This window comes from Gossypium raimondii, chromosome 6 (genome assembly GCF_025698545.1).
Source record: "Gossypium raimondii isolate GPD5lz chromosome 6, ASM2569854v1, whole genome shotgun sequence".
Lineage (NCBI taxonomy): Eukaryota > Viridiplantae > Streptophyta > Magnoliopsida > Malvales > Malvaceae > Gossypium > Gossypium raimondii.
Genome location: NC_068570.1, coordinates 4,105,239 through 4,117,776, shown reverse-complemented (window position 1 = coordinate 4,117,776; position 12,538 = coordinate 4,105,239). Strand labels below are relative to the sequence as shown.

At 32.2% G+C, this 12,538-nt stretch overlaps 1 protein-coding gene across 1 annotated transcript; it reads left to right on the top strand.

Annotated features, from left to right (window-relative positions):
• The first annotated feature begins 2,928 nt into the window (after positions 1–2,928).
• LOC105774447 (F-box protein AUF2) lies at positions 2,929–3,990 on the top strand. The gene has a single exon (XM_012596944.2). The coding sequence runs from the start codon at positions 2,996–2,998 to the stop codon at positions 3,902–3,904; it is 909 nt and encodes a 302-aa protein (XP_012452398.1). The 5' UTR covers positions 2,929–2,995; the 3' UTR covers positions 3,905–3,990.
• Positions 3,991–12,538: the final 8,548 nt, after the last annotated feature.

Genomic DNA, 12,538 nt, shown 5'->3' with positions numbered 1-12,538 from the left:
GACTAAATCTATTAATACATATAGATAACAATCATCACATTATAGATTATAAGAAAAGAAATTTAGAGTTTTCGGTAACATTAAACAAGTACAATTTGATAAATTAGTATATTACAATACATGCCTATAACTAGTAATAGATAAAATATTATTAAAAATTAATATCTTAATAAAATAGTATTTTTATTAAATTAGATTTTAAATTGGATGTTAACTTTTACAAATTGTATTTGGATATTGAACTTAATTTTTATTTTGGACTTGAGATCTTATAATTAGTTTATAAGACACATTTGAATGTGTTTTTCATTATATAAAAGTAAAATGGGTTATTACATTTGGAATTAAAATATTTATAACTTGGAAAATTTAAAATTATTTGAATCCGTCAAAGCCTACCCAACTTGATCTGAGCTCGAATTTAAAAAAATTCGAACCCAAAAAATTTAATTTTGAAAGGGCCCGAGCTTGAGAAAATCTAAGCCCAAATTGATCCGAGTTCGAGAAAATCCGAACATAAAAAAATTCAAATAAAAAAAAAGCCGAGTCTGAGCCTACCCATTTTCCACCTCTACAAATAATTAAGAATCGAAATAGAATCCAACATATTCCACACATAACAACTATGAGAAAGTAGACAAAGGGGTTTAAATTTTATGAAATTATAATTTAATATAATGTATTTTAATCCTTCTAAAATTTGATTCATTTACAACTCCCAAAAAGTTTTTTTTTTTTTTTAGCTTCCTCTCTCCTAAAGACTCCGAATGGCAGTTACCTATGATAATCAAAACCGAATACTGAAGGACTCAACCTCACTTTCTTCTAGCAATGCTAAGATCTCGATGGAAATGATCTAATATATATGTAGTTTGAATAAAAAAATAATCTTTTTCATCAAATAATTCCTTTGCATTAAAAAAATTAAAATCAGTGGACCATGCATTAAAACTGCAGAAACTACCAAGAAATAAATGCTTGGTGGTAGGCAATTTCCAAGGCCTAGTAAATCAGATTTGGTGTCTAAATCAGCCCAATTGGTTCTTTCCATTGTGCCTTTAATGATTAGGTGTTGCAATTGTGCAATATCAAAAGAAATGTTGGATTATGAAGTCAAGAACTGGATTGGACTATTTCGAAGCTTAAAACCAAAGCTCTCATTCTTCCTATACACAAATTGGAAATATCTTGAAGAAAATTAAGGAGATTGTACATGTTAGAGTGAGAGGAAACATGTTAATAGGATTGATTCTCTTGATATATATATTTAAAATGGGATCTGATCAATTAATTTCCCTAAAGACAAAGTCAATAGTTTTAAGCTAGAGTGTAAGAAAATGAGGACTGAGTCAATGGTGTTTAATGATATTCTTGGATATGGTTGGAGTTTTAGAAAATCAATTACCCTTTAAACTAATCTACAAGATACTGTCTATTATTTAATACATAACTTCCATCCAACTAAACAATTATTTTTTTCCTGATTGGACAATCTTAACAACTTGCCGGGTAGCCTTTAATTATTTATTTATGTATACTATGAAATTCATCTCCAGAAATAATTTATATTGAAGCCGAGTATTTATTTTAGAGTGTCTCACTTCTTCAACCATGCAAGTATTGTTCTTGGGGTGGCTAAGAGAGTCCAAAAGACTTCACCAAATTTAGGCTTTGGTAGAGTTCGAAAGTAAAAAAAGGTCCAAAGAAGGTCGGTCGAGTGGTATCAAGTATGTTAAGTTAAGGCATTTAAGCCTTGGTTGATGGTTCTATCTCCCGCAAACACAATAAGCATAATTAATATTTCACATAATATTCGCACATCTTTTGTGAGTTTATAGGTCATATCTACATCAACCGATATGCTTCTTATAATTTGAGACAAAACCCCAACGCGGAAACAATACCTTCCGTTGAGGGTCCAAGACCAACCTCTCCTCAATAGTGTAATCTTTATTAAAGATACATAACATTTTCCAATTATATCTGCTCTATCTTATTTTATTTGAATTTAATATTTTTTTAAACATTACCCATTTATATAAACCAAAAATTGGTTGATTTGATCATGATTTCAGAAATTTCTTAGCCAAAATATTGTTTTCAATAGCCCTGTTTCAAAGTCGTGATCAAAGAAAATCTTTTAAATTCAACATAAATAAATTATAATCTTAATCGAAAAATAAAATCAAATGAGAGAATCAATGGGATAACTAAAACGACACCGCTACGTTTTTTGATCATGACGCATTACCCGCCAAAATTTATTAGGGGCCCAACTGTTTTACAGGTCAACGGTCAAACGTACTCCACCACTATTTAATGCCTTTTTATTTTTGTCTAATTATGATATAGTCCCTGTATTCTTATACAGTTAAATATTGGTCCCTTAAAATTCAATTTCAAGAGTTTAGTCCTTACTCGTTTGATTTTAAAATTAAAATTTAATTGATAATATTATTAATTGAATTCGGTTAAATTTGAATAAATGAACTTTAATTTTCACAATACAGTTAAATATTGGTCCTTAAAATTCAATTTCAAGAGTTTAGTCCCTTACTCGTTTGATTTTAATATTAAAATTTAATTGATAATATTATTAATTGAATTCGTTAAATTTGAATAAATGAACTTTAATTTTCACATTACAGTTAAATATTGGTCCCTTAAAATTCAATTTCAAGAGTTTAGTCCCTTACTCGTTTGATTTTAATATTAAAATTTAATTGATAATATTATTAATTGAATTCGGTTAAATTTGAATAAATGAACTTTAATTTTCACATTAGGCAATTAAAAGATTAAATTTCTAGAAATAAAAAAATATAGGGACTAAGTTTCAAAACTCTGAAGAGTACAGAGACTGAGAGCAATTTAAACCTTTTGTTTTTATTTCTTTTATCATTAACTTCAAAGCTTTTTTCTTTTTTCTTTTTTTTTTTCCAATTTGTATAAATATCGAAGTGCCAAGCATGAACCAAAAACTGAAGAAAAGAAAATGGACGGCTTTGATCAGCTACCGGATTCTCTGATCCTCCTGATCTTCAACTCAGTCTCCGACGTCAAAAGCCTGATACGTTGCCGTTCCGTCTCCAAACGATTCAACTCTCTCGTACCGCAAACTGATTCGATCCTCTTGAAAATCGACCGCGTCATCTCGTCGGAGTCAGACTCCGACTCGTTGTTCCTCACCCTCCTCAAGTCCTTTTTCAACTTCATCCTACCCAAGCCTACACAGAGTCCACTCCCGAGCCGGACGCACACTTACCCGGCTCAAATCCTCTCCCGGTTCCAACGAATCAGGGAACTCCACGTGGAATTACCGGCCGGGGATCTTCAATTAGAGAAAGGCACGGTGGTTAAGTGGAGAGCGGAGTTCGGCGAGGCGTTGAAAACCTGCGTCATATTCGGGTTCCGTTTGGGTCATGACGGGAATTACGAAACGGAGTTCGCGGGAGGGTTGAAGAGGCGCGTGATGTGGACGATAAGCGCGTTGATGGCTGCTTCCGTTAGGCATTTCCTGTTACGGGAAGTGGTTAGGGAACACAAGGGGATGGAAGAGTTAGTTATAACGGACAGGGAAGGGGAAGGGGAGGTGCTAATGGAGGAACAAGGGCTGAGGGAGTGGAGGGAGGCACGTGAGAGTCACGTGAGGGTGGAGGAAGAAGAGGAGGAGAGAGGGAGGACAGTGGTCCCGAGTGTAAGGATGAGGATGAGGCATGAGCCAAGGTTGGGGGCGACGCTGGTGGTGGTAAGGGCGGTGAAAGATGGGACCCACAATGGGAGGGAAGCAGACGTGGAAGATGCTGATTTGGCAGTGAGGGCTTTCGGGAATGGCGTATATGGGGATGCTGTCAGGGAATTGCTTAAGGCGAGGAGCTATCTTCTGGAAATGAACTCGTTTTAGTATTTGTATTTGTATGTATATACTCCACTGTATGTAGCTTTGTTTATATACCAAAATGGAAAAAAAAATACGATTGGACAATGCAATTCTTGTGTAATAAGTGCCCTCTGCCATCATTCTTCCCAAAGTTAAAATTTGCTACTTTATTTTTGTTTCTTCTTAAAAATATTCTGTTTAGCAAAAATAGTATTTTCAGATATGGATATTTTTGTAAAGAACAATGAAATGGTGGAAGCAATACAAATCTAGAAAGTTGGAAGGAAGGAGGGTACCATTAGTCTCAAGAGATTGGATGCAAGGACAATAATACACCAATATGCCACAGGTTATGCCTAAAGAAAATTGAGGGCCAAAAGAGTGCCGGCATGACTAATTCACCTTTTAGAAGGCTAGCCAGATTGGCCAATTGCCCACACCCCATGATAGGTACCTTTGAATGTGTGGTGAAAAGTACATGGTTATGTGATTTTTTTAGTCTTAGCTTTCACCCATACCAGAATGGGTTTTAAATATCATACTCTGTTTTTATTTTTTATTTTTAATAACTTCTTTCTTTATACAAATTTAAATATCCAAAAACGTCTCTTATCACAACTTTTAATATCCCCTCGCTCACAAAATTCCAGCTCAACCATGCCCAATCCATCATCACCATCCTATTAGAGCATCAACATACAGAAATATTCAACATTAATTTCCTACTGAAACCCTTTTGGTGCTACTTATTACTTCGCTCCTAAAATGACAGTTTTTCATGGATTTACTTCACACTTTCTCTTCGTACCATGTGTAAGATTGGAAAAAGGGGTTACTAGAACCAACATTTTTGGCCCAAATTTGTTTTCTAGCACGCAAACAATTAGTAAAAGAGAATATTGAATGCACGGGTATGAGAATTCAACTTCAACAGCTCTAAAAAGGAAACCAAAAAGAAAAAAAAGTCATTGATGAATTTAAAGCAAGACAGGGTCAGCCATGGCCAAACCTTTTCCAAAACTTTAATATCAACTTGGCGGTAAGCAAAGTTACATGAAATTATATATACACAAAATACGAATCTCTATACTTTCAAACAAACAAACAAACAAAATTACTCTCTCCCATTCATAATCAATTAATCATGTTTTAACAATGGTTTTGGATTATGAAATAAAGGGTGTCAGGTTAGATATAACCTTCGCCACTTTCCTTAAAAGCACATGTAGTTCAAAAGATTTGTTCAGCTTCAATCATGTATTTTCAATCATAAGTTAAAAAAGAGGTTTTTATGATACTTTTTTTTTTGTGTATTAAGAACTTTAATTAAATTAATCTTATGGTCGCCTAAGCAAGTGGGCTATCATCACCAATGACCATACTTCGGTCACCATCATTGGCTCTCCACCTTGTCTTAAATGGGATGAGCCGACCAACCTCACGTCAACCAAACCTTGTATGAACATATTTATTGGAAAAATCTTATAGCAATCATAAAAGGGTCTCAAAGTATAAGTAAAATAAAAATGAATGCAATTTCTAATGAATTTTTTTATCATGAAACTGAGTTCGACGTTCATCAATCTATAGCATACATGATGATGTAGATCAATTGGTGCCTTTGGAGTTTGCAGTTTTGAGTGCCATAGATTAATAGTCAATAAGAGTTGCTAGCATATCTTTGAAATCTTCAAACAAATTTGAAAACTATTACACGAAATCTGCAGCATTTTGGTTTTTTTTTTCTTTTCCTTTCCCTTTCAGCATTGAAACTATAGTTTTGGTAACAGGGCAAAGCCAGAACAATTTTCTTAAAAGGGGCAGGATGAAATTTTATTTTTTTATAGTTTATATCTTTATAATTTTTAAAAGATTAAATCAAAATTTTATAACTTTAAGGGTGAAAGTATAATTTTATCTTTATTAATTTTAAAAAGATTTAAGAGAACAATTTTTTATTTGAGGGGGCCCGCGCAATGCCACCCCTAGAATCGCCTCTGCCTGGTACCTATTAATTAGGATGCACCTAATTTCTTTTCCAGTTTTGACAAAATGCTCTATTAGTACCGTATGCAATAGAAAATAAAAAAAGTAGGGACGTGGGAGATCTAGGGTTATTTGCTATGATGGTTATGGAATTACAAAATAAAAAATCAGCACTTCAAGGATTCACATATCATAAATTAGTAAAAATTGAGAAGTTTGAGCTTAACATGAAATATAGAAGCTAAATTTTGATTAACTTTCTAGAATCAAATCTTAATCTTGTCGGCGGAGGCATCAATCTCCTAGTTAGTTGTCGGTAGGGGATTTTTCAACTCTATTCTTTCTTAAAATATTGTGTCGGTTTTTATTTCAATCCATTTTGTTTCTATGAAAGCAGTTGTTGTTTTTATTTTTGTTTATTACTCCATTTTTTTTAAAATTTATTGCGGTTGTTGCCTACTATGCATATATATATATATATATATATATATATATATAAGATTTGTCAAGACAAATTGGAAACCATTCTCAAATGTTCTTGTAGTATTGGATACTTAGCTCTTTGTTCATCATTGATGTATTGACAATAAATTTTTAATTGATCGGAGTTCATCATCAAATTAATCTTATAATAGTAGATTAGAATGTAATTTTTGATGTATTAATTAAGGTAAATCTTGCTTAAGTGAAGATGATTTAAGGGGAGGCATAGAAAAACCCTTTGGAGGGGCTCCTCTCTATCATATTATCCGCAAGCAAGGAGCTTCTTTTGTCTGTTTTCTTCATATTCCTCACCATCTCCGATCGAACAAATTAGTCAGAACAGGTATTTATTGGATTTCAGTTTTTTTATTATTTTTTCGAAGTTGATAAACTATCTGGGAAAATAAGTAATAAGAAGAAAGTATTGAATTAAATTTTATTTTTCTTTATATTTATATATATTAATTCTCTACCATTTCTTCCGATCCTAAACTATGTCAATGATAATTATATCGGGTATTAATATTGAAGAATCAGATGTTGTTGGGAAGAGTAGTCACAAACTCTAAAAATATAGTCTATCCTTTCTATAACGGTCATTTGATATAATAACATTTCGCTTTAAACAGCTAAGTTTCTAGTAGATTCGATTTTTATGTTTTATTCTAACACTCTATAACAACTTTTCACTTATAATAGCAATAATAATGGTTAAGAAGTACATTCTTTATGGCCTAAAATTTTAACTAAAATTATAGTTATTTCATATAAGCAAGTCTATTAATCATAATTTATTGAATAAAATGTTATTTCAATAATTTGTTTAAATTTCACATGAAAAGATATTAATTAATCATATTTTATTAAGTGAAAATAATATTCAATTAGTGAAATTAAAGATATCAATTTAATAAACTATTAAATTCACTAATTAAATATTCTATTATGAATTTGGAACATTATAAAAATATAAATTGATTACTTGAATTTGATAACTCGTGATATTTTAATTTGAAAACTCGTACTGATTAATTGAACTCGTGATAAATATAAAGGAAGTACGAATAAAATTCTTCAAACTTTCACAAAGTTCCCAATGTCCATGAAAGGAAGAAGAAACAACAGTTTGCACTTTATGCAATTTAGTCTTTTTTCCATGAAATCCACCATTTCATCCAAAATTCATGAAAATTTCTAAAGCCACCAAAAAGGAAAAGTGAAGTAGAGATCCTAGAGAGTTTGATTATCAATTTGAAACTAAGACATTGGAGTTGGAAGTGAAAGAAGTTAAGAGAAAATAGGAAACCAATGTATTCAGGCTTGAAAATGAAGATGGAACTGTGAAAAAGCACAGGTATGTAAAGAAATTAGTTAAATTGTAATAATTAATTTTGTATAATTATATATTTTCAATGTTCTAAGTAAAGATAATATTATGTTTATGTATGAACAGAACGATGGATGATTTTAAGTGAATAATTAAAAGAAAGTAAGTGTGAGTGGTTTAATTATGAAAATTTGTAATTCAAAGTTTATTAGTGCGGATGATGAATTGTGTCTTTATGATGTTCAAAGTGGTAAATAATTATTTTGAATATTATTTGGATGAGTAAATTGAAAATATTTTTGTTAGACGACAAAGCACAATACACAGGACATAGGCGGGTGCCTGATATGGCTATAGTCTTGGGTGCGGTAGAGAATGTCATTTTTTGCATCAGTGAGTCACCAAACACGTCTTCCCACTTGTAAATAGGTGATAAAAATTTAAGCATTACATCAAGAATTTTGCTTTTTTTAATTAAAATTTGCTTTTTTATTTTATATATTAAGGAGTTATTAATTTTCAAATATTTTTAACATAATGATATATATAAAATATATATTTCTATTATATAATTACATATTTATTATTTGATTTTATAAATAAAAGAGACATTAATTAAAAAGATGAATAAAAATAAAAAGACTTGAAAATATATTTATTAATTAAAAGTAAAAAAACTTAAAACAAGATGAAATAAAATTACAAATGTGTTTAAAAGAGAAATTGAACCTAAGACTTAAGAATGAAATAATTATTGTTAAACCATTTAACCAATGGAGTTTATGTATTAAAATATTAATTAAAAAAAACTTAGAACAACATAAAATAAAAAAAATACAATTGTGTGTAAGAGAGGAATCAAATCTAAGGCTCAAGGATAAAACAACTAACATTTAACCATATGACTTGCTTTATTTTATTTTAAAAGTCAAAAAATGCGTTTAAAGGGAAAATAAGTCCCGTTGGGCCCACTTTTCTGCCAATTGTGCAAAAAACATGTTCCCACACTCTCTCCAAAATTGATTTATTTCTCTAATTTTTCAAAATTTCAACCTATTTTCAATATTATTTCTTTTCCTGACTAAGTTAGCCTAGTACCTACTTTCCAATGAACAAAAGAATATTAAGTAAAATAAAGGTAAATTATTTGTTAGTATTTCTCATAAACATATATTCTTTATTACAACTAAGCTACAAAATGATTTTACTTTGAAACTTGAAACGAATATAAACAAATAAATATAAGATACATCTTATCTTATCTTATCTTATCTAATCTAGACTTGATCATAAATCTGACCTATAACACCCTAAATCTAGCCTAAATGTTATGGCCAGATCAGAAAGTGTTACCTAATTTTTTTTGGAATATTCCAGTTTTCATAAATTTGAACAATTAGCATAATCCCTTAAAATTCCAAATTATTCGAAAACGTATCATGTCTGATTTTATTACGGAAAACGTTGTTGGTTTATTTTTCTAAGAACTTATTATTTTGCAGCGAAGACTCCTTAAAAGGGTGACCTTTTGGAAAACACAGTTTATTGTTGGAAAACCATTAATTTTGCAGAAAAACGAATTTTGTTGACTAAATGTTATTAAGCAAAATATGGAATTAAAGTTCTAAAATCCAAAACAGTCTAAAGAGTCCAAAAGTTACAAAACTCTCAAACCAAAATTTTAAGTAAGTCAAATTTAAGAAAAGATTATTTTTATCCGAGCTCCCAATTGCACTGATCTGCCTAAGTCTGAGGATTACCTGGAAATATCAGTCAAACAGAAAGTGAGTTTTTGAAACCCAATGTATAACGAATAACTTAAAATAGTTGATGCATATTAGACAAATTAACAGAATCAGATTCATATAAGAGCAATTCAGGTACAGACATGAAATCTTACCTCCACCTACTACACACCAACTCCGACCATCCAACACACCATGTAGGGTATGAAACACCCACCCAGCCCTACTCACCGCTTAGTGTCGATAAGACACTTTACAGAAATTTGAAGCTGAGCTGCCAGATAAATAGGCGAATTATCGCCTTTTACAAAAACATTTCCTCCACATAATATATAACCCGTCCCAGATGCAAATATAGAATGTAATAGATATTAGACATATTTTCAGTATATACACATAGCATAGTAAATACAAAACATACATAGCATTTTCTGGTTTTCTTTTAATATATTACGTAGTTTACTCATCATATGACATTTCAATTTTCTGAGCAACTATCGAGATTCATGCAAACGTACGATTGGATTTCATATTATACAATCTATTTGAACACATACCGACCTACGGAAGGTCCACGGTCGATCAAAACAAGGTGTATGGCCTTAGAAAAAAATTTAGAATTTTTGGCCCACACGGTCCAAATGGCCATCCCGTATGACCCACACGCTTATGTGGTCCACATGACCCAAATAGCCTAAACCGTGTGTCACACATGGTCCAATACACGGTCTGTCACATGACACACGGCCTGGCACACGGAAAATTTTTCAGCTTTCGTCGTTTGCTGTTTTTTTGTGATTAGCGTTACACACCTAAATTGATTTTTACACAAATGCACATACGACACTCCCGAAACCTAAAAACAAAATTTAATTCATCAATTTAGCGATGATTCACGATATTAAAACAAGTAACTGTATAACACACAACGCCCTCAAACAATTCCCAAAACACAATCGAACCCTTACCGAAAAATGTACAACACCAAACGATTCAAGTTGCTGGAGGGACACCAACCTTCTCACCACCTTCTCCTAAAACGATTCAATTACTTTAGTACAATACACAAAAACCCGAAACAACAGTTTTCCCAAGAAACTACTCACAACAATTCTAATTTAAAGAACAAAGAAGGACAAACGACTATTTACCTTCACAACCTGAAAACCAAATAAAACGAGTAGGCTCAAGCACAACCGTAATAATCGTAAGCGAGCAAGAAGGCCGCAAGAACAAAAGGAGAAATAATGGCAGAATGGGGAACCAAAAGATTAAAAGTCAAGACAAACAAAGAAAAGAATGAGCAAAGATTTGAGACAAAATAACCATATCAGGCTTATTTACTAAACATAGGCAGCAAAATAAACCCCACTTGCTTGCGCACACGAAGACTCAAACACAAAACTTTAAGTAGATACACCAAGTGTTTAACCACCCAATCAGTACACATCTAAACTTTAACGTTTTGGGCTAAGTTTCAACTATCTTAGTATTATTTAAGTATAAACATTTTTAATATATTTTCAATTTGTTGGTAAATATTTATTTTAATATTTTTAAATGTATTTAATATATTATATTTTAAAATTTATTTTATATAAAATTTTAATTTGGGCTCGAGTTTAACATTTTTATTTAGACAAAGGTTTGGACAAAATCAAAGTTAATTTGTTGGTCAAGTTCTTTATTTGATGTTTGACACAATAAAAGATTGCAATGTGTTAACATGTTTTACCATGTAATTTACAATTTTTATGGAAGCTTTTGTATTCTATATTTGATTGAATTTCATCATTAATTATTAAATTTAAATTATTTGTTACCTTTTTAATTTGACTATTCAAAACTATGTGTTTCGGTTGCATTTGAACGTATTCAATTATTAATATAAATTGCACAATTGCATTTGATGTCTTTATTTCTTTAATTACGTAAGATGTAATAGTGATATGAAAGGGGCGCTAACCTTCCTTCAGAACAAAAATATATCACAAATATCTTTGGATCGATAAGGAACAGTGATGGCAGATTGATGCTCTGCAGCTGCATCAATCCCTCCCTGCTCGTTGCACCACATATTAAATCTTATGTACTCAAAACTCATCGTTATAGTTGACCCAACGCAAAATACACTTGCCATTGCCCAAACCAAACAGAGTGCCACTCCTTGGTGGATCCACTGAAAATTCTGATGACCATTTGACCGGCAAATGTTTCTTATCAAGCAAATTATATGCCTCCAAAGAACAGAACTCACCAGAATAATTATACATGACAGTATACAGCACATCGTCCACGATTGACGCTGGGTCAGACCAGTAACAAAATTTTGGTTCGAGGCAAACCCATGATTTACGATCATAGTAATAAGCGTAAAGAGAACCAAAATCTGAGATCGGGGAGAATCTAGGAGAACAGGACCACATAGAGCGATAGCTTCCGGAGGGGGCGACAATGGTTCCCAAATATCCCCACTTATATCGTAAACGTCGCCAAAAGATTCAAAACCCAATAGTTCGAAGACGTAAATCTTTCCTTCAGCAGCAAGAACCAGGGGAAAAAGCCCTAGGGAACAACATAGAAGCAGTTTTTCTCCACCCACGTTCAAGGTCCTTCCAATCTAATTGGAAAACATCGTTTACATCATCATAACCACCAAAAGTAGCATCATTTTTGCGTATTCCCCCAAGAACGTAAACGTGGTTGCCACAGGCAACGGCAGTGGAGATAAAGGAGCATCAGGTGGCATCGCCCTAATAAAGACTTCATCGCTTTCCAGATCCAAAAAGTGCAAACCGAGCGTCATTTTACCATCGGTACCCGGCCATTTCTGGACGTGGGTCCTGATCAGTTCACCAATGTAACTGGAGGAATCACTAGTATCGCTGCTCATGGTTCACCCTCAGCTTCGCCTTTCCAGATCCAAAATCGCTTTTAGTTTTAGGTTTATATATATTTTGGGTTATCCCCTTTTATTCTGTTTGAGTTTAGTTTAGTGGTGTCTATGGCAGGGCGGCCCGGCCCGAATTTGTAAATTTTTTTTCCTGACTATTTCTGTCTTACTTTCATCTATTATGATGATGCTATTAATTTGTTTTTAATATTTAGATATTGTAT